This window comes from Monopterus albus, unplaced genomic scaffold, assembly GCF_001952655.1.
Source record: "Monopterus albus unplaced genomic scaffold, M_albus_1.0 scaffold29.1, whole genome shotgun sequence".
Classification (NCBI taxonomy): domain Eukaryota; kingdom Metazoa; phylum Chordata; class Actinopteri; order Synbranchiformes; family Synbranchidae; genus Monopterus; species Monopterus albus.
The window spans coordinates 2,520,614-2,540,686 of NW_018127909.1; the positions used below are offsets into that span (position 1 = coordinate 2,520,614).

General features: G+C 41.7%; 1 protein-coding gene across 2 annotated transcripts in view; it reads right to left on the reverse strand.

The window, feature by feature from the left end:
• Window positions 1-905: 905 nt before the first annotated feature.
• The window catches only part of rnf38 (ring finger protein 38), a 26,900-nt gene continuing 7,732 nt past the window's right edge, over window positions 906-20,073 (reverse strand). The window contains exons 3-13 of one of the 2 annotated variants that reach the window (XM_020596222.1): window positions 12,198-12,259; window positions 6,366-6,568; window positions 5,902-6,286; window positions 5,652-5,816; window positions 5,178-5,348; window positions 4,858-5,037; window positions 4,649-4,752; window positions 4,437-4,521; window positions 4,030-4,151; window positions 3,845-3,944; window positions 906-3,258 (exon numbers count right to left, since the gene is read on the reverse strand). In XM_020596222.1, the coding sequence (XP_020451878.1) occupies window positions 3,196-3,258; window positions 3,845-3,944; window positions 4,030-4,151; window positions 4,437-4,521; window positions 4,649-4,752; window positions 4,858-5,037; window positions 5,178-5,348; window positions 5,652-5,816; window positions 5,902-6,286; window positions 6,366-6,568; window positions 12,198-12,259 (1,640 nt within the window). In that variant the 3' untranslated portion in view covers window positions 906-3,195. The remainder of the gene's footprint in view (window positions 3,259-3,844; window positions 3,945-4,029; window positions 4,152-4,436; window positions 4,522-4,648; window positions 4,753-4,857; window positions 5,038-5,177; window positions 5,349-5,651; window positions 5,817-5,901; window positions 6,287-6,365; window positions 6,569-12,197; window positions 12,260-20,073) is intronic. The other variant, XM_020596221.1, reaches the window with a different exon arrangement.

Here is a 20,073-nt window from a genome sequence, read left to right on the forward strand (position 1 = left end):
AGAGAGATTCTCACCTTTTGCTTCCAGTCTCGACAAACTGCCAAGAATCAATACATCTGGTCCATGTGATCATTCAGCATTTCTTACTTTTCTTGATTCTTGTATTTCTCATTTTCTGTAGTTTCTTCTTTTTTTGAACCTTCATTGTCATTTGTTTACCCCTAATCCCATAACCTTGATCCCTGACATTGGGCAAGAGGCAGGGTACAACCTGGACAGGTTCTAGCTACAGTGTTTATCCCGAATATAGGTTCAGGGTCACTGTATTCAGATGGCATGATGAAAGCTAAAGTGGGGACCCTCAACAGGAAGTGAAGTTTTCATGAACAGAACATGGCCTCAGGTCAGGTGCAGTTTCTGCTCTGCTTTTTCGTGACTAATTAGATTACTTATATTACAGACATAGGACTCTGCACAGTCTCTCCTCTTCAAATGGATCCCTTTTTCAGGCTCCCCCACTGTTTCTATAGACATATAGAATAATATTGCTCCATATGAAATTCACACATAAATGTGCTGCATGGCCAACCTGAGGTATCTGTCAGGATTTGAGTAAATGTAGGACTGTAACAGAGAGTAAATTAATGTCAATGGTCACAACCAACTCAGAACCAGAAGCTCTTGGATAACAGAACTACACTGCCACCAAGCGGACCTTCCTCAAAACACAACACTTACTGTATCTGTGTTGTGCAACTCAGAGAAGTAACCCAAGGGGAGGCTGACAAAGGTGGGAGAGATGTTCAGGAAAGAATAAGTGGAAAACAGCTGTATTTTAGAAGAGGAGGTTATACATTTATTATTGAACCAGCTTTTGAAATCCAAAAGATGGGGTAAAGGGTTAAAAAAAACAAAAAAACATTGCACTACTTAATAAAGTATTACTAGTAATAACTCTCATACAAAATGTACAAATGTTTGTTAAAAATTTCATTATCATAACAGACCTTCAAATGATTTTGGTTACAGATATAATACATGATGAAACTATGACACCATTTTAATGATAGAATTTCATAGTTTAAAGGAAAAATATTCAAACAACTCAACAGCTTGCATGGGAAAGATTAGCAAAATGAACGGAAACGCACTAATCACACTGGTGGTGCCATTTTCTGCAAAGATAAATAGTGGGAACTGAGGTAATTGCTAGTGTACCAACACAAAAACAATCCTAAGACAGACAATGTATGCATACAGTCACAAATAGGACCTTTGACCCCAAAGAAAAGAAAGGATGACAAAAAATATAACTTCCCTCCATTCCCATGGCTATTACATAACTTTATACAATAACAACACTGAGTCCGAGTTACACAGATGAATGTTCGTCCTTGACACCGATACACTTGGTTTGCACTGAAAACAGATTGGAACAAATGTATTGGTCTGATGTGGTGATACAGGTTGTACCTAGAAACTGAAGTTTTATAAAAGGTATCTCAGATATGATACCAGAAACGCCTGGCTGAACTTTTCCAACTAAACATGTATCTAAGAAATCTCTCTAAGGCCTATGTTAGGCTGTCATCCTAACAGAAAATATCAGTTGTGAAAAATGGCATTAGAAAAGCTGCTCTGTCGTTAACGACGTTAACACTTTGAAGTTACTTTATGACATGCTGACATAGGCCTAGCAGAGATAAAGTCTCGTTAAGAAAGAGTCAAAATGTCTGGAAATGAATAGATGCTCAGTGAGAATACAGAAGGGTTAACGTGCTGAGATACTGTAGGTGCTACAAGTTGAACTGGAGAACATGTAGGTTTTAATGCATTCAACTGTTTGTTCACATAAACACAGTGACTGTTGGAAACACATCAGTGGATTGTGAAGAGAGTGTAGGTCTTAAATCTACCTATTAAAGTGCTGCAGTGTCTGATCCACCATTTGGTGAAACATAGATTTAACTGTGACCTTATAAGTCTCTATAAACTTGTCCCATGTTAGTGACAGAGAAAACATTCAATTTATATCTGCCAAAACTTACAGTAAGTTGCTTCATTATCATGACACACGTTTTCACAGGCCTAATTCCTATAAGAAAGCTAGCAAACTTAGCATTAGAGAGGTTTTGGTGATGTTTGAGTGAATGTTTTGCATCCACCTGCTCGACACTGTTAAGACCTAACTGTTGTCACATAATATGCCTTGAGAGCTTAGTGGACATCAAGACTGAGATAAATAGTATTAAATTTGTTTAATTACAGTTAGGAAATACTGTGTCACAGTTCATGTCTCAAAAGCCTAGACCCTTTGCTAATTTCAGACAGGAACAATGTAGCTAGGTAGGCATGAAGTGGCGGAGTCAAGGTTCTAGAGCATGTCAATGATGGGTTGCATTAAAAACAAAGAAATATAATGGAGCACTATTAACTTCCCCAAGCAGGTCGTGGAACAGGACGGTACCACATGAACTGTACTAATACCACAGGAGGAGTAACACACATATGCAGACACACATGTAGAGAAAATAAAGTATTTTTTTCACTGCTCCAAAGTAACTCGCTCATTGACACACAACATGTGCAGGATCTGTGTTCCACCCCACGCAGACTGTGGAATGCAAGAATACACATACAGAAATTAAAATGGACCGATTCCGTTCAATTGTAATTATAATGCGTCAGGTAAACACAACCGTCTCTGCAAGCCAAGATGCGAATGCTGAATTATAATCAGAATAACAACAATGAAATGATCATAATCTTTGGATTGCCAATTCTCCCTTAGGGTCTATTAACACAACTATACAGAAGGTTTTCAAACCAGTCTTTTCTCTGTCCATCAGGTAGAAGACTGGAGAGGTCGCATGAGTTTGAAGGGCTCATGAGTTAAAAACTACACATACATTTGTCCAAATGCACGACATTGTGTGTATGTGTTTCAAAGGCTAGTCATAGAAACAAGTGACCATGAGCAGAAGGCAGAGTAGTAGAGCTTTAATAGTCCAAAAGAGAAGGCCTATGAAGTCCAGCAACTAAGTGAGCTTTAGTCAGTAGAAGGTTTTCACTCCCCTAAATGCTGATCCCAGGTGACAATCACTGCTCGCTGTCCTGGGGGACAAAGACTGAAGGAATAAGGAGCACTGGTCCCAGTTATGTGGCCGAATGTGGAAAGGGAGACAAATTCACTGATTGGTAAAAGGGAGTAGTTGAAGGGAGTGAGGCATTGTGGATGTTGGGTGTAGATACGAGTCACTCAGAGTCCCGCTGGATCTCAGAGGCATCAGCTCGGCAGATGGGACAGGTCCGGTTAGCCTACAAGGAGTGGAACATAAGCAGATGAAGGTTCAATGCAAATAAATGAGGAAACAAAAAGTGTTGTAAAACTGATGTTTACCTAATCTATTCAGAAGTCACCAGATTACAGGCCCAGTTACACCAGGATTTACAGTACATGTTGGAATTTAATCACAGTAATCAGGGATTTGCTTTTGTTGCAGACAAGAAGATGCAATAAATTGTGTGAACGCGCTGTGCTGGGAGTGAACTTGCCAACTGCCTACCCACTGTCAGTTTGCTAGCTTGTTAGCTCAGAGAGGTTTTTTTTTTTTAATCAACCTTATAATTATTATCTGAAAAGATGTACAATCCTGAAAACAAAATACCAGGTGCAATACAAGGCTGAGTACAGAGAAAACAGAGACAAGCTCAGTGATCTACTGTGACTGAGCAATGCTAGCAAGGTCCCAGTAGGCTAGCATGATGTCACCAAGCTTGCAGAAACACATATTTTACAAAAATATGTGGCTGAATTTCACTCCACCACTATCGAGTGTGAAGGAATCAGTAAGAAACTGTTGATAAATTCACAGTTATTCAACAGCTAAAAGTCTTCACTCACCTTAAGCCACTTGTCTACACATTTGGCATGGAACTCATGATTACAAGGCAAGACCCTTAGGAGCTGGCGAGACTCAAAGTCACACATACACACCACACACCTGTAAGACAAAGCAAGCTTGGTAAAGACATTTAAAAAAAATCATACCACCCCAAACTCACAATACTGAGGGAAAAGGTACTCACAGTGTTTGCTCAGACTGATGGTTGTTGGGATTGAACCTATATGATGGAAGTTGTTCTATATCTGCCTTAGTTAGACCACGTGGCTTGGCCTCTCCTAGACGCTCTGCGAGGTTCAACAAGGCCTGATGGTTTTGCACAGAAAAAGTTGAAGACAAAATTTTACAATGGAAATATTGTCACTATTTTCATGTAAAAACAAAGAGTCAGAAAATGAAAGTCCAGGTCAAGTGTTTAAAAATTATGATCTTTAATGAACTGTTAAAATTGTGCTGAAACTGACGAGGAATGACTGAATTTTATGTTGTCTGTGTTGTTAATTTTATATGTCTCAATTTCAAACCACATACTGTGTTATCACTATGATAACATTATTCTTGACTCAATGTTGTGGCAGTAGTTCATCCTACCTCATAGTTCTCAACCTCTCCATCATCCACATCCAACTCTAGACTGATGGTGGGGGTCACATTTGGGGGCACAGGAAGCATAGACCTATGGCGGGTTGTTGGTAAACAAAGAACAACTTTAGTAGACTGTACTGTGTGTTGCCTCTGTGGTGGATCTAGATAAGTCACCTGTGTGGTTCCAACATAAACCTGAGGAAGTGAAAACCACTTACAAGAAGTACGGCAGGAAGCTCGGGTGGTAGGGTGATGGAGGTACCGCCTGCTGAGAGCGGTATCGCCGGCTTGTTAATCGACGAGGCATAAAGTGGGGATAGGGCTGTGAATAATGGAACATGGAAGAAAATCAACTTATTCCACTGATGTTACAAGCATCATTTTAACATAATCTTGTCTTATAATGTGTTTCAGAGAATGTACTCACAACTGTAAAGAGCTCCTGTGACAAAGGGTCATGGTGCGATAGGAACTGGAGTGGTGTGGAGGGTGGCAGTGTGGAAGGAGGCTGGTGGTGATGGTGGTGATGGTGGGCATAGCTGAAACCTCCACCTACTGAAAGCTGCTCTCCCAGAAGCTCAACCTCATTTTCGATCCTCTGTAACGGCTTGGTAGAAACACAATGACAACAACCAGAGATGTTTGCTGCTGTTTTATTTGTAGGACATGTCCTGAGTCCTATTAGAAACATTCTAGTCATGCAGGTTAATATAAAAACATTTCAACTATAAAAAGATATTCACATACCGATCGAGATTGTTGCGTCTGGAAAGGCAGAAACTGCCCAGGTGTGGTGAGATGGGCTGCGTGGTGAGAGAGGTGGGGTGGAGGAGGAAGCAAGAACTGAGGGTCACTGGACATCAGCGAGGGAAAGGCATAGGGTACGGGCAAATGTTGCACTGAACAGGCTTGTAGCATCTGGAAAAGTGCGGGTGAGAAGAGAAAGAGGAAAAAGAGAAAAGAGAAATGGTTTAGTCGCATGTTTTCTCACTGTGAAGATTGTAATGTTCCAAGTGCTGCCACAGGATGGCAGCCAAGACCAGAAAGACCAACAAGCCCTTTCACACAGGAACATGTTCTGTGGGTCAGTGCTACTTTTTAACTCACTTTCTTTTTTCCTTTAGTTTAGCTGTAGGAGACAATGTACAGTACAAAGTCTACTTCTGTTAACTAACAAGCCCACACGCTGCTACAAACTGCACGCTGCCTTGTTATTCTCACCGGGTGGTAGTGCTGGCCAGTGCTGAAAACCACACTGCAGGTAGGAACCGGTTGTTGTGATGAACAGGTAGGGGGAAGGTGCTGACCACTACACAAAGGTGCTGCAAGACCGTGGGGAGGGACTGGGGTCACTGTGTAGGAGACTGGTACATTGCCCTGCTGAAGCTGGGAAGAAAGTACACCACAGTTAATACACACACAATGCCTCCTAATGTCCTCACACAAACAGTAAGGATGCTTGCAGACTAACCTGTTCATGCAAGTCCATGACCATGGCTCCTTGCTGCTGTTGCGTTGCATGATGCTGCTGCTGCTGCTGCTGATGGTGGTGGTGATGATGGTGATGATGAGCAGCTGGATGCAGTAGCCGTGGCGACAAGGTGGGTGGGTGGAAAGCTCGAGGCTCCTCTGAACCAGCCCCTCCGGTGCCTGCTGTGGGGGGCTGAATGTATGTGCTGGGAGTGTGTGTTGGGTACGTCTGCTGTGTGGAGTGATGGGGGTTGTGCTGGTAGTTTTCATCCTGGAGTTCTGATGGTGACAGGCGAGGTGTGGGGACTTGGGTGGGGGAGTGGTGATGGGGAGGCAAGTAACGGGCAGATCTGGAGAGACGGCCACGCTGACGCCTTGCTGGCGGGCTAGAGGTGAGAAGAAAGGTGCAGTTCTTTATTTGGGACCCTCAGTTAACTTATCACAGTATAGAATTTGAGAGCTTACCTGCGTCTGTGCCGAGCAGGGGTGAGGCATCTCTCCTGGTGGTAGTGTGTGTGGGGGTGAGGTTGTCTCCGACTCGGAGGTCCAGACTCCCAGGGGCGGATAGGGGGAGAAGGGGTAGATGGTGGGGGAGCAGATGACGTTAGCTGCTCCAAGACAGACTGACTGGACAACCTCTGGCGCTTTGGACTGGGGCTTTCCTCACTCTGCAAAGAGTGGATGAAAGATGGAGGTGGAAAGAAGAGAACGAAAAGAAGGGTGGGAGAGGGGACGGGTTTTGTGGTCAGTGACCCATAGCACTCGCATCAAATTAATCAGTCTTACTGTGCTTTAAGTCTGTCTGGCCTCCAATCCATACTACTGCTTAGACACCAAGTTCCTTTGTGAGACACGGCATTTCCTGTATGAACCAGTGTGTGTGTCTCAAACAGGGCACATTACACCACCAGCTCTCTGAGGCGTTGGGGGTTTTAAGTCATTTCCTCCTGGAGTGAGGAAATGCAAGACGAGCATTCGTCACCACAGGGCCATGTGTGAGTCAAACACACTCACATTCCCTCGACTGGACAGCTCAACAAATGCTTTTCTTGTAGAGTCAAAAAAACAAGTCATTCGTACTGACATAGTTTAAGATGTAGTCATCCAGGTTCAGACTGACTAAGGAGTTAACATAGATGCTTCTTTCAATTCTACCACCTCATCTGAGTCACTGCACTTACAGTCAAGCTGTGACTCTCACACTTGGCACATGGTGAAGCAAGAACACACACACAAACACTGGTGTGTCAGTTGTTAGTCATTCTTCCTCGGCTGTGCTCTGAAGAACACGAGGTTTCTTAACAGACGCAACACACACACACACACACACACACATTTCCTCAAAGGTACCATCTCAACACAGCTTTCCCCTTCTACTTACTTGACCCCTGGTTCTCTCTCCCCTCTTAGTGGGAGAGACACGTTGTTAAAGTGTGATAAAAATGACTCGGCGGCTGTGACTTTTAACACCAAGATGCACACAGAGCTCAGCAACCTTGAGAGCAGTGTGATCGCTAACAGGAAACAGCTGGAGAGCAGCCTGCAGAAATACAGCCACACGCACACAGTTATGGAAACGCCTGCAGACATGCACAAATTCACACTCACACACGGGCAGCTGCCACCGTTTGAGTTCAGCAGCCTATAAAGACCAGTACCTTCTGAAGCTGTTCAGAGGGAGACTGCTGTTCTAACAAGCCTGAATAAAATGGATGTTGACTGTTGGGCCTGTTCACTAACGCCTCTATCACTCACTCAGAGCACTAAATGTGACCTGAGCTTGTGCAGCTTATGGGAAAGACAAACAATGACAATGACTTCATTTAGTCCAGAGCAGAGTGAGCTACATGACAGGACAGGGGTGGAAAATAAGGAAGGGCATCGGAGGAAAACCAGAAGCAGAGGTAGAGTGAGGCAGACATGAGAGGGGTGAAGTTAGGTGGTGGAGCCTCAGGGCACATTAGACCCTAAATGACAGAACAAATTTAGGTCGTGTTACACACACACAACGTTTGAATGTGTTCGTCTGTGCCCGCCTGTATTGTTCTAAGCTGTGTAAACTGTCACATCTGAACATTTGGACCCAACATAACTGGTGTCATCACCAACCCCTTCAAAGCCCTATCTTATGAAGAGATCCTTCTCTAACTTATCCCTGGCTTAAAACATATTATTGTTCTTTTTTTCCTGCAAATAACAGTCAGCATTTGACTTGTGTGGGTTGATGCAAACATTTTCTATTAATCCTTCATTCCTGCAAGTCAAAATCTTTACCTGGTTTATTCCTCAGGATGAACAATTCTGACATTCAAGGTTGCTGTCAATTCAAGCTTATTTACTTTTATAAAGTCAACTTCCTTCAAAATATGAACCCTTCCTTTTGTTGAACAAGAGCACTTAAAACCTGCCTTGACAAAAAAAAAAACATGTACATACTACTGTGAACTTGAATTAAATGACCCTAGCTATCAAACACAATGCTTAGAATGTTTTGAACAATATGAGGCACTACCATCGAAGACAAGTGTGCTTTGTCTGATTCAACTCAGTTATGTTTCCGAAACAACAAAGTCAGGCTGATTTTCAGAATATCTAATATATAATGACGCATTTCACTTCCTTTTGGTAAATAAAAAAAAGGCATATTTGTCAAGTTCTTCAAGTCACATACATGAGAACTGGTGTGCACAATGTCACTTTGTCAGAAACCATAGATGCATGCATCAAAAGCAATCTGGAGGACACATACTCTCTATGCTCATTTTTACACAGGATGGAGGGCACCAGCGATCCGCCCCCACCCCCAGACCTCTCTGTTCGGCTCAACAACAACCCCCTCTCTTCCAACCCGACACCCACAACCTCTCTACCAGCCTAACCCCAACCCCAAAACCCTAGGGACATCTACTGTGCCCATTTTCATATCTAAGCCAGCCTCTTCCATCCCGAGCTCGACCAATTCCCTCCCTCTCCCCCCGACACGCTCACTCCCCACCCTTCTCGACAACCTCCTCCGATCCCCCCTTTTCTTTCCATCAGATAAGCTGAAGCCCTCTATAGTCCCCTCTTCCTCTGTCTGTCTGAGACTCCAGCCTGAAAGGTGAGGGGACAAGACAAGAAGTTCTTAGACAGGACACACATATACACACAGTCTGTCTCAACACATGAAGACTATTGTCCATTAGTATGAAAGTTTGATGGGCCTGTCTGTGTTACTGGGAGGGGAGTGGTGTCAGACAAAGGAATATGTGTGTGTGTGTGTGTGTGTGTGTGCGTGTGCGTGCCCTCAAGCAATACGCCATAACAAAGCTTATGCTCTAACAGAGTGCTTAATGAACACACACATTTCCACCAAAGACAGAACACAGGAAAAAAGCGCTTTCAGACGCATGACAAATGTACACATACAGATACACCCAGTGACTCCCAGCACTGCCCAGAAATATTGTGAACTGCTGTACAGCTAATATTACATTACAGTCTGCAGTCTTTCATCACAGAAAACACACACATACATACATGCATACACACACACACACACACACACACACACACGCACTCTCCAGTTCCTAGGGATAGGGTCCGGTTACAACTTATCAAATCCCGATCCAGTTCCCAGTCCACCTAGGGAATCCAAATTCTTTCAAATCTCTTCTCAAATCTATTGAAGTAGTATGTTTGGTGAGGAATGAAGGCATCTGTTAAAGAAATGTACTATACTTGTTTTAATCAGCACAATAACCTAATTCACTTGTTTGTGTAACAAAAGATAACAGCTTCCACTATTGTACAATTGATTATAATTATTATATAGAATGCAATTATCACAAGCCTACACTGTCAGAAACTACAGTAATAAACTTTCACACCTAAACTGTTGTATGTGGTGCTGAGGAGTTGTAGGGATTTCATCGTATCTTTTATCACTGCTCTGTGACATTCATTAACCCGGACCTGACTGGTGGGGCTGTACTGGAGCTGCAGGAGCCGTAGAGGCTAAAGCAAACACTTGTGTCAGAAAGAGAGGCAGAAGACACTTTAAGAGGATGTGAATCAAAGATCTGAAAACAGAACCCTTTCCTACCTCTTTGCTTTCACCCAGTCCACATTCACTGAGTGCACAAACCATGCTGAACAAACACCCTGAAGCATGAGTACAGACACACCCTATTATATGTTCTGGTTCACAGTGTTCACATTTGGGACATGCATGCATCCACTCGCACACAAACTCACTAACTGTGGCCAACAACTGTTGTGGCTTCCTTGTCACTGCTGAGAACCAAAATAAAGAGTGTGCACTAACACACACCTACAGTGAGACACACAAGTGAGTTCCGGGTTTCTCTTTTCCAGCTTTCATGCCCTAGAAATGAATGAACACTGAGCAAATATGGCCATTTCGCTTTTAAAGATTCATTAATGTTTGCAGACGTGTTCCCACTAACACACAAACACTTCTCCCTCCCCCACTTATTTTCTTTCCATCAACAAGATTTCAAAGCCCATTTTGTTTCCTCTGCCACTGTTCCTCACTCGCTCCTTCCCCTCCTTTCCCTTCTCTTGCTCCAACCAAGTCCCACAGCTGGAGGTGAAATCATTAGCAATACCCCCTCCCTGTTTTTGGCCTCGCCTCCCTTCCTCCTTTCCCTGTCTCCCCCCCAAGCTTTCTACAACACCTTCTTCAGCATCCTGTCTCTCCTCTCCTCCTCCTTCACATCTTCTGCCTGCTTTTAACACAAGCTGGTGATGATGATCATATAGTGACATAGTGTACATGCACATACTAGGCAAGTGTTTAATTATGCTGATTCCTACATGACTATGTTTTTAGAATACTCCCATCAATGACATGGCAGCATTGCTAAAGTTATCAGTAATGCTATGCTAAACATAGTCGATGTACTTCCCCCACTCATGAAATCAATTTTATAATCAAGAATAAGTAGTATCAATGGGAATAAAAACCAAGACATTTAATAAGGACATTATACATATGAGGGCCACATAGATGTATCATTCAGTTGCTGTTCTTTCAGCTGTACCCCATCATATGGGGGTCACCATGGCGGATTACTGTAATCGCATATGTGATTTGGCACAGCCTTTACACCAGATGCCCCTCCTGATGCAACCCTCCCATTTTATCAAGGCTTGGGACGGCACATAAAGTGCACTAGCATAGCCACTGCACCTAGTATTCCCAGGAGTTAACCCCATCCAAGAATTAACAAGGCCCAACCCTGCTGAGCAGTCGAGATCAGTCACGCCCAGGGTGGCGTGGCTACAGTATAGATGTATCATCCAGTAATCATCTGGAAAAAACAAACTCCTTAACTGTCCCGTCAGCTGATTGCATAACACGGCTCCACAATGTCCTTTTGAACACATGGCAGGGGGAGACATGGAACAATGTGAGCACGGATGCCCATGAGGAGCATGCTGAAACAAATAAGAACAATTTACATCTCCATCCATGCAGGGCATACTTGCCACAGGCTTGTGCTGATACAGGCATCTTAAGTTGCATAACATAGGATAGACACAGCTGCTATTTGCAGACTATACTGTGTTTGAGTTTCTGAAGGATGCACATCTGTTTAAATATGTCTACACACCAAGCATGACTTACCGACTGAGACCACAAAATAAAGAGCAACAGGTATTTCTCCAAGCCCACGAGACAGGGAAAAGTCTGTTAGGTCTTCATTTTTAACATTTGTTATAATCCTTGTGAATGTATTTGAATATATTACATTTTAAAGAAGTTAAATTTCAAATTCTAAAAAAAGGAATCTTTGTAAAACTTGTATAAAAGACAAGATTTTAAATGGATGAACATTATTTGTACCAGAACCAGTAAATATTCTAAATATAATATTTACAATACAAGAAGTAAATCATTTCTGTTGCATCTTCAAGTTTTAACTAATCACATGCACTAATATTCTATTTAAAATATCTAATGAAAGCATGGGGATACGTTTTTGACATACATAAAGCACAAAGCATCACAAGAGTCAAAGTCATGAACTAGTTGAGTTCAGTACCCGAGAGGCGTCAACATAGAAATATAACCATTATATCTGCTAACTACAACACAACCTCTTCTTAAGACAACTATGAGACACACACATTCCACTCAGCATATATGATAGGTACAATCACACACATCAAGAATTTGTCTGGTTGTGAGTTAGCATCACAGCATAAATGTACAGTAATACTGAGTCCAGGCACATTCCTACATTTCCTATAGCAGCATGAACATGAGCAGGTTAAGGGCTTGTGGCTTACCTTATCACTCTCCTCTCCATATGTATGGTCTGGGTGGCAGTGGTAGGCCCCACTAGAGGCTCCTACAGACAGAAGGAAAGAGCAGAAGTGTTCACACGGTGACAAAATAAACACTGATTCACATTTATGTACAACCCCATATCAGAAAAAGTTGAAACATATGTAAACTCAAAATTAAAACTGATAGACTTGTAAATCATGTGTCCTGTATTACATTGAAAACAATAGAGCAGCACATTATTTGATGTGATACCTCATCAATTTTATTCTTTGATCAAAATAAAAACTGATTTCAATTCTGATGCCTGCAACACATTCCAAAAAAGTTAGAACAGTATTTATCAGGGTGTGATGTTGCTTTTCACAACACTTAAGATGTTTAGGGACTGAGGACACCAAGTGATGAAGTGTGTCAAGTGTAATTTTGTCCCATTCTTCCTGGGTCTTTGTTGACACAATTTACTTTTCAAAATGTGCCACACATTCTCTACTGGGGACAGGTCGGGGCTGCAGGCAGGCCAGACCAGCACTCACACCCTATTTTGATATAGCACATGGTGTCCACTCCTTCCAAAAAAAAGGACCTGAAACACTGATTCATCTGACCACAGTACACGTTTCCACTGTGTGATGGTCCGTCCCAATGTCTCTGAGCCCAGAACTTCTGGAAACTGTGGGCTTCCTTTTGGCACAGTACAGTTTTAAGCAGCATTTATGGATGTAACTACGTATTGTAGTGGCTGACACAGGTGTGCCAAAGTAATCCTGAGCCCACGTGGTTATATTGCTTATAGGAGAGTGACGATCCTTGATGCAGTCTTGTCTGAGGGATCAGAGAGCTCGGTCATCCAGCTTAGGCTTGTGCCCTTTACACACTGAAATCCCTCCAGGTTCCTTGTACCTTTTAATGATGTTCTGTGCCATAGATGGTGACATATCCAAATCCTTCCCATCTTTCTTTGAGAAACATTCTTTTTAAACATTTCAATAATGTTCTCACACATATGTTGGCAAACTGGCGGAAGTCTATTTGAAACATAGAATAAAACTGAGTTCTCACATCAATGAACAAAGAATAAAACTGTTTTCAATGTCATACAGGGCACAGATTTACAAATCAATATTTTCAGATTCAATTTTGATTTTACATACTGTCTCAACTTTTTCTGATTTGGAGTTGTATACTTGCCCAGTAATCCTTCAGTTTCTGCATTTCATATCTAAACACCACTCTGTTTCATCAGTTCATTTACAAGATTTTGTTTGGAATGTCAAGTATATCAAAATGTCTGTACATTGCCATTGCCATTACCCAAACTGCAAAATTAGCAGTTGCTGAAGATGGTAATTCTCATACAGCCACAATGACCCCCACTAAAGTAACACTGCAAATGATTAGTCAGCAATGGCATTTTTGGGGTTTTTTTGTTTTTTTATGCGACTATTTGAACCATGAGTCATTGTGTTTCTGGTATAGACACAAAACTTGAGTTGGAGACAGCATGTCAGCATCGAATCACTTCAGAAATGCAAAAAAAAAAAAAAAAAAACCCCCAAAAATACCCCATATATCAAAGGTGATAAAAAAAAAAAATAAAAATAAACAGACAAGCCCCTGCATTTGTAAATTCAAAACATGTTGTTGATAGGGATGGGCATTTCAAGCTAAAATGCTATTTGATATTTGCTGGGAACTATTCAACAGTTATCCTAAAGTCATGGACTCCTCTCCAACACTTGTCAAATGACTGTGCAGCTCACATGCATTATCATCATATAGTTTATCCTGTCATGCTGTGACCGTTTTTCTGGATAGCTGTACTCTCTGCATGTTTCTGCTGTTTGTATTTGGTGCTGTAGTAAAATGATATACTGGCCTCATTATCATGTTATTTCAAGGCGCTGGTAAAAGCGATGGAAAACAGTGGCTCTTTGTTTTTAAAAACAAAACCATAGTCACATGAAATACTCAGTTTTTTTTAAATTGAAGGACTACTCAAATATTAAAAATGATTGCCCATCCCTAGCTGTTAATACCTTTTGTTGAAACCATTAGCACCATTATGACCAGGCATAGTTGGGAGTCCCCTCTTTATTTACCTACAGGACTTGTAATCCTTTGTTATTGTTCTCATGCAACTTGGATTTAATACACGACAGCAAAAAAATAGACATGTTTGGGAGAAAGGGCACTGACCTTGTGTAAGGCAGGAAAAGTGAAACACATACAGTATGGTATACTCTTGTCTCAGATCAGAGACAGTAGATGTAGGTGCACACACATACAGACACAAAGAATATAAACAGTAATCCTGGATTAGAGAAGCTTTCCGATGACACTGCTGCTTGCATCATGGCTAAGACTTTTACTCTTTTGTCTTTCCACAATCCTTTCATCTTTTTATTGTCTTGTGTATTTATTTTGCCTTTTGTTTTTCCCTTTGTCATGGGCACGTCTTTAGCTGGGGACGTCCTCACTACAGATGGTGCCAGTGGTACACACTCCAAGGGTAACCACTCCCAAGGGCACTCCAGATAAGGCTACCTTTACGACGGGGATGAAGAAAGCTAACCTAGAAGGGGATAGATGCAAAACAGCCTTTTCAAAAAAATGCAGTTTTCACCTCTTGGCTGTTTGTTCGTGGGATTTTTCCTGCTCACAGCCTCCTTCTTTGAAGAAAAGCTAGGACTGACAACAAAGAAGAGAGGGGAGATAGAAAAAGAAAGAAGAGGCAGACAGTGTGAGGTTTTCACCAGTGAATTCCTCAACCCTTAAAAAAGAGCTTTCCTCTCGTACTCCAACCCCTAGAGCAGACAAAATAAATGGATTCAAAAGGCTGAGTAGAGCTTATGAGTGTAGTGAAAACCAGCTAAAAGGCTATTTTCACAGAGATGATTTGGGACTGAGTACTGGCGAAGTATTCATTGGACTCGCTGGCTGCACAGGCTCTTTAGTACAACAAATCACAATAGGCAAAAATCCAGCTCCCTCCCTGAATACACTCTCACTTGCACATTGTCAGAGTCCAGTAAATTGAGTCAGACACAAGTCATTCAGTTGGAGCACAACACAGAAGCTACCTACAGGTTTAAAATGTTTCAATGACATCATGTCCACTGTTAAACTAACAGACTCCACAGTACACAATCTGGTTTTTACATACAGGACCTCAAGAAAAAAATGAATAGTAGAATTGCTGTATGAATATCAGTGTGTGGATATGGTAAATTCTTGCCCTACATCTAGGAAACATTACAGAATGCTAATATGGAGAGATTTCATGAGCATTATGAACTCTGGGCTATGATGGTATTAAAGATTTTTCATGTGTGACTTAATTTGTGCAGACCATGAGTGTGCACAGCATGAGGTCATCCTGAGTCACCTCTTCCCCGCTGAGCCAGAATCAGTGATCAAATTTATATGTAGCAATAATGTTTGTATAGTCTAATTCTGGAGTAAACGGAAAAAAAGTGAGAGCTGAGCCTTGACACAGCAGCACAACTCAGAGACACAGTGCATCAGAGCTCTGAGACTTGGAAACAAGAACCAGAGTTGGATTAATCTACATGAACACACTGTGACTATTAGCTCAGTGGATACCACATACACACTTCCAGGAAGACATTTATACAAACAGTGATGTTACAAATGATGGTGGAAAACAGTGCACGGGTGGAGTTAAAGAGTTTAAGGCTGAAGAACATCAATTTGACATGACTGAAATTTAATGAAAAAAAAAAAAACAACAACTATTTTTGGGAAAAGAAAGAGCACCCGTAAAATTTACATGTACCATCTTAAGCCATCAATAGACTTACAGACCTGTATTTTGATACAAAACAAAGTACTAACAAACAAGATTTTTCTCTTGCACCGAGGGCTGTCGTGATAACAGCAATACCGCGATACTGACACGTCAACCCCAGGGGATGGCAAGCAACCGCAACAACCACAATGCAAAGAGTCCCACTTGCCTGGTGGCACGACAACTGGGAAGATTTCCTTTGCTCTCTCAAGTTGCAAGCAAATACAGTACATGTGTATTTGTGCAACAGGCACACAATCAGAGAGAGTTTTTAGTGCTACCACATGAAGTTAAAATGCTAGTTTTTCTACCACGCAACAAAGGCATGGAAACTCATCTGAATACAGACATTCTTTATGTTTAAGGAAATTAATATTTTGTTCTCATCTGTCTTTATACTGATTTAGTGTTGTGCCATTTCTTTGATAAATAGCCTATCCTTTTTACACCATTAAGACTTTGCTGCCCTTATAAAATGAGGATAAAAATGCAATTTTCTAAAACAACAGTGCCAAAAAATGGCAGTAATGTTGCAGTGTTGAGCCACCCTAAATTACCACACGGGAAATGTCTTCACCACAACAGCCCTATTTGCCACACTACACTGGACCATTTCCAGTACATTTCAGATCTAGTAAAATGAATAGGTCTACAAAGTAAACACTTCACTTCCTTTACTTTCCTAATTATGGTGAAAAAGGGAACATGCTTAGAAAAAGTGCATACATGCTTTAACATACTAAGTTGACCAGACTGATAAAGTGTAATTTTCTGAACAACATAAACTTGAAGTAGGGAAGAGATGGTGTCTGCCACAGAGACGTGTGTAACTGAGCAGAAAGCAGTCATAGCCAATGAGATCAAATGTTGGCAATGTTAAATTTATTTTGACAAATGCAACAGCTTCAGTTATTGCTGTTCTTGATAGGAAAATACTAAAAGAAAAAATATTCTGTTGCTTTCTCCAAAAGTACACAGCACCATAAAGATGCTGACTGAGGTAAACAGACTACATTTCTGCTGTATTAATGAGATAATGTGAAAAGTTTTGAATTAAAATGCACAACAATAGCACAACCCAATCCACATCTCCAGTTTCACATCTAATCGTGTTACTGAACTAGTGTCCCAGCACAATGGGCTCTGTGCTGTTGTGTGAGTTTAAATCTAAAAAGGTGGAACATGATCCACATTTAGAAAAAGGTGAATGTGGGGAAAATAAATAAATAAATAAAAAAAGATTCATCCATCAAGGTTGATTTAAGCAACCAGTTGGCAGACCACACAGAACTATTCCTATTTTCACACCAAACCACACATTTCCAGTGGCGGCGGAAAACCACCAGACTTCAGCCGTTTGGAGCGTTTAAGAAAATAAAAAATTAAATTATTGACACATAAGTCTATGATCTCTGTTGATCCATGTAAATCATGCAGCAGCCTCATATGTTGGAAAGAGGGAGAAAAGACAAGGAGGACATGGAAGCTGAGGATGAAGAGGGAGTGTGAAGGTGAGAGATATGGGGAATGACAGGAAGGCAGTATGGAGGTACAGAAGAAGAGGACAAGGATGGAAATGCACATGAAAGGGCAAGAGAACTGAGGGGGAAAGGGAGACATGAAGAGATAAAGAACAGAGGAAAAACATAAGGAAGACGAGTGGAGGCAGAGAGGGCGGTGGAGGGTGAGAGAGCAGTCAGAGACACAGAGCAGGATGGGGGTTGTGGCTTCCCCTCTTGACTGCTATTGATTTTCTGTAAGCCTCAGAGTGCATCAGCTATTTCTATCCATTTCCTCCACCTCTCCCTCTCATCCCACCCCCCGCTGCACTCAGCTCAGACACCCTCCTCACACATCCTCCTCCTCCTCACACTCTCCATCACTTCATCACCATCCTTCCCTGCCACCGATCTATTTCCCTATCTCCCATATATCCCTGCTGCTTTATCTGACAGCATCCACATATACTTGCTTTCCCTATCACAGCCTCTTTGTCCATGATCTCCAATGCCCTCTCTCTTACAAGTCTTTCTCCATTAAAGTACCTCTTCCTCTCTCGTGTCAAAACAGACGAACACAGGAGTGAGTGGATGAATAGAAAAGGGTGGCTGCACAGGTGACAAACAAGTGACAAGCTTACTTGACAAATCACCAGTTTAACAGCAGCAAATGGGAAAATGAACTGAAACCTTGTTGACTGCAGCAGAACTTACATCAATTTACATAAAATATACAGAAAGTGAAGACACACACACGTCTCACATCACCCCGCCTCCTGAACACATGTCACAGCACACTTCACACCCTACTGCAAAGCAGAGACGAGTAACAAGCTGGCATACGAGCTTTAAATAGGCAGGCATGTAACGCCTGCCCAGCCATTACCTGCCTAACACTACTTCACACAGACCTGATGGCAAGCGGGTGCATATAGAAATAGGAATGATTCTACCCCTCTCCCTCTTCCATCCATTTATTGTCCCCGCTTTCCTCATTATCTTTCACAATTTTGTTTTTCTCTCTCTGTCTGTTCACACTCGACACACCTGATTGGGAAGCTATTGTGTGTATAGTCAGCAGAACAACTTTTATGAAAATGAGAATGCACAGTAAACATAACAACAGAACAAAACCCGTTTTCAAACCTTAGAAAGCAAAAAAACAAATACATACAATACTATTACATATCCTACTTTGACCAACCAACTACAACTGGCTTGACAGCACAGCACTTCAAATACATTCTGTGGAGTTGAGATTTTGAAGATGTGCATGTCATCTCACAAGCCTATATGAACTATAATTGCCCAGAACCAGTTTCCTCTCAGGCCTAATCAACATTTACATTTATATCATTGGCGCTGATGTGTTTAGAGAATTGGTTTGAATCCTGAGCTTAGCAGTAACTTGGCACATTGTGGGGGTAATGTCATTTTAAGGGCCAGTGCTGGTCATTGCCATCAAGTGCATGTCATTAGGATCATCTAATCTGATACAATTCGCTGATTTGTTTGTTGTCTTGGACACTGGTTGACAAAAAGCTTCCACCTAAGAGATTCTTCAAATCATGTCTTTTTGTTTGCCTTAGAACCATGTTTCTTTCAAAGTCGATACTCCTAAAACATGTCTGAAGGGAATACTTCATATATTCCTCTACTCACTTTAAGGCCATGTGTATGCAGGATAGCAAATTCTCTTTCTGGGACTCATAGTGGTGGTATTTGAGCGGACCCTGGCTGACACTGTGGATATACTCAACACCACCAAAAATAAGACAGTTTTAGTGTAGAAGGTAACTTTTAATACAGTTTATAGCATGCCATAACAGGCCCTCACTGCTTGATTCCTACTAGCAGCCCACAGACAATACCCTTCTGACTGTTGAGTCCCACACTATCTCACTGCCAATAAGAGCTCCACAGAATATAATCAATTGCCCTACTTCACAGTGACGTCGGGGAGTAATCATCACCCTGCATTCTGGGGTTGATAGGGGATCTCACGGGCAAAATGACATAAGTGAGAGAGGGTGTGTGTGAGCTTCTCTGCTCAGAAATATTGTCAAGGACAGTGAGATACAATGAGACTTATCCAGCAGCTCAGGTGCAGGGGTTTTAGAGCTTCAAGTTCAGAATCAAAGAAGCAGTTTCTTACAAGGTTAGTGAAGGTACAGCCATGATAGCATTAGTGTAGCTGATGCTAACTAACATCATCACTTCTTTAGCTACAGTTTATGGTTAGGTAGTAACAATGTATTATTACATTTAGTTTGAAATATGAAATTTTACAAGATCTCAATAATGCAACAGTATCTATTAGTGCAACCCTTAATTAACAATTATGCCAGTAGCTTCAGCTGTTCTTCTTGTGTGGTATGTAGCTGCAATGGTATTACCCAAGCCATCTGCTGAAAATGGCTATTAACCCTTAAATTAATCAACTCTAATGTAGCTTTAGTTAAACAGTTTTAGTTAGTGACTACAGCAATGGGCTTGTTGAGCCTCTGTCAAACCCAGAAAGTAGCACATTGTTTACTACCTGATGTCATTGTGAATGAAGGAAAGTGG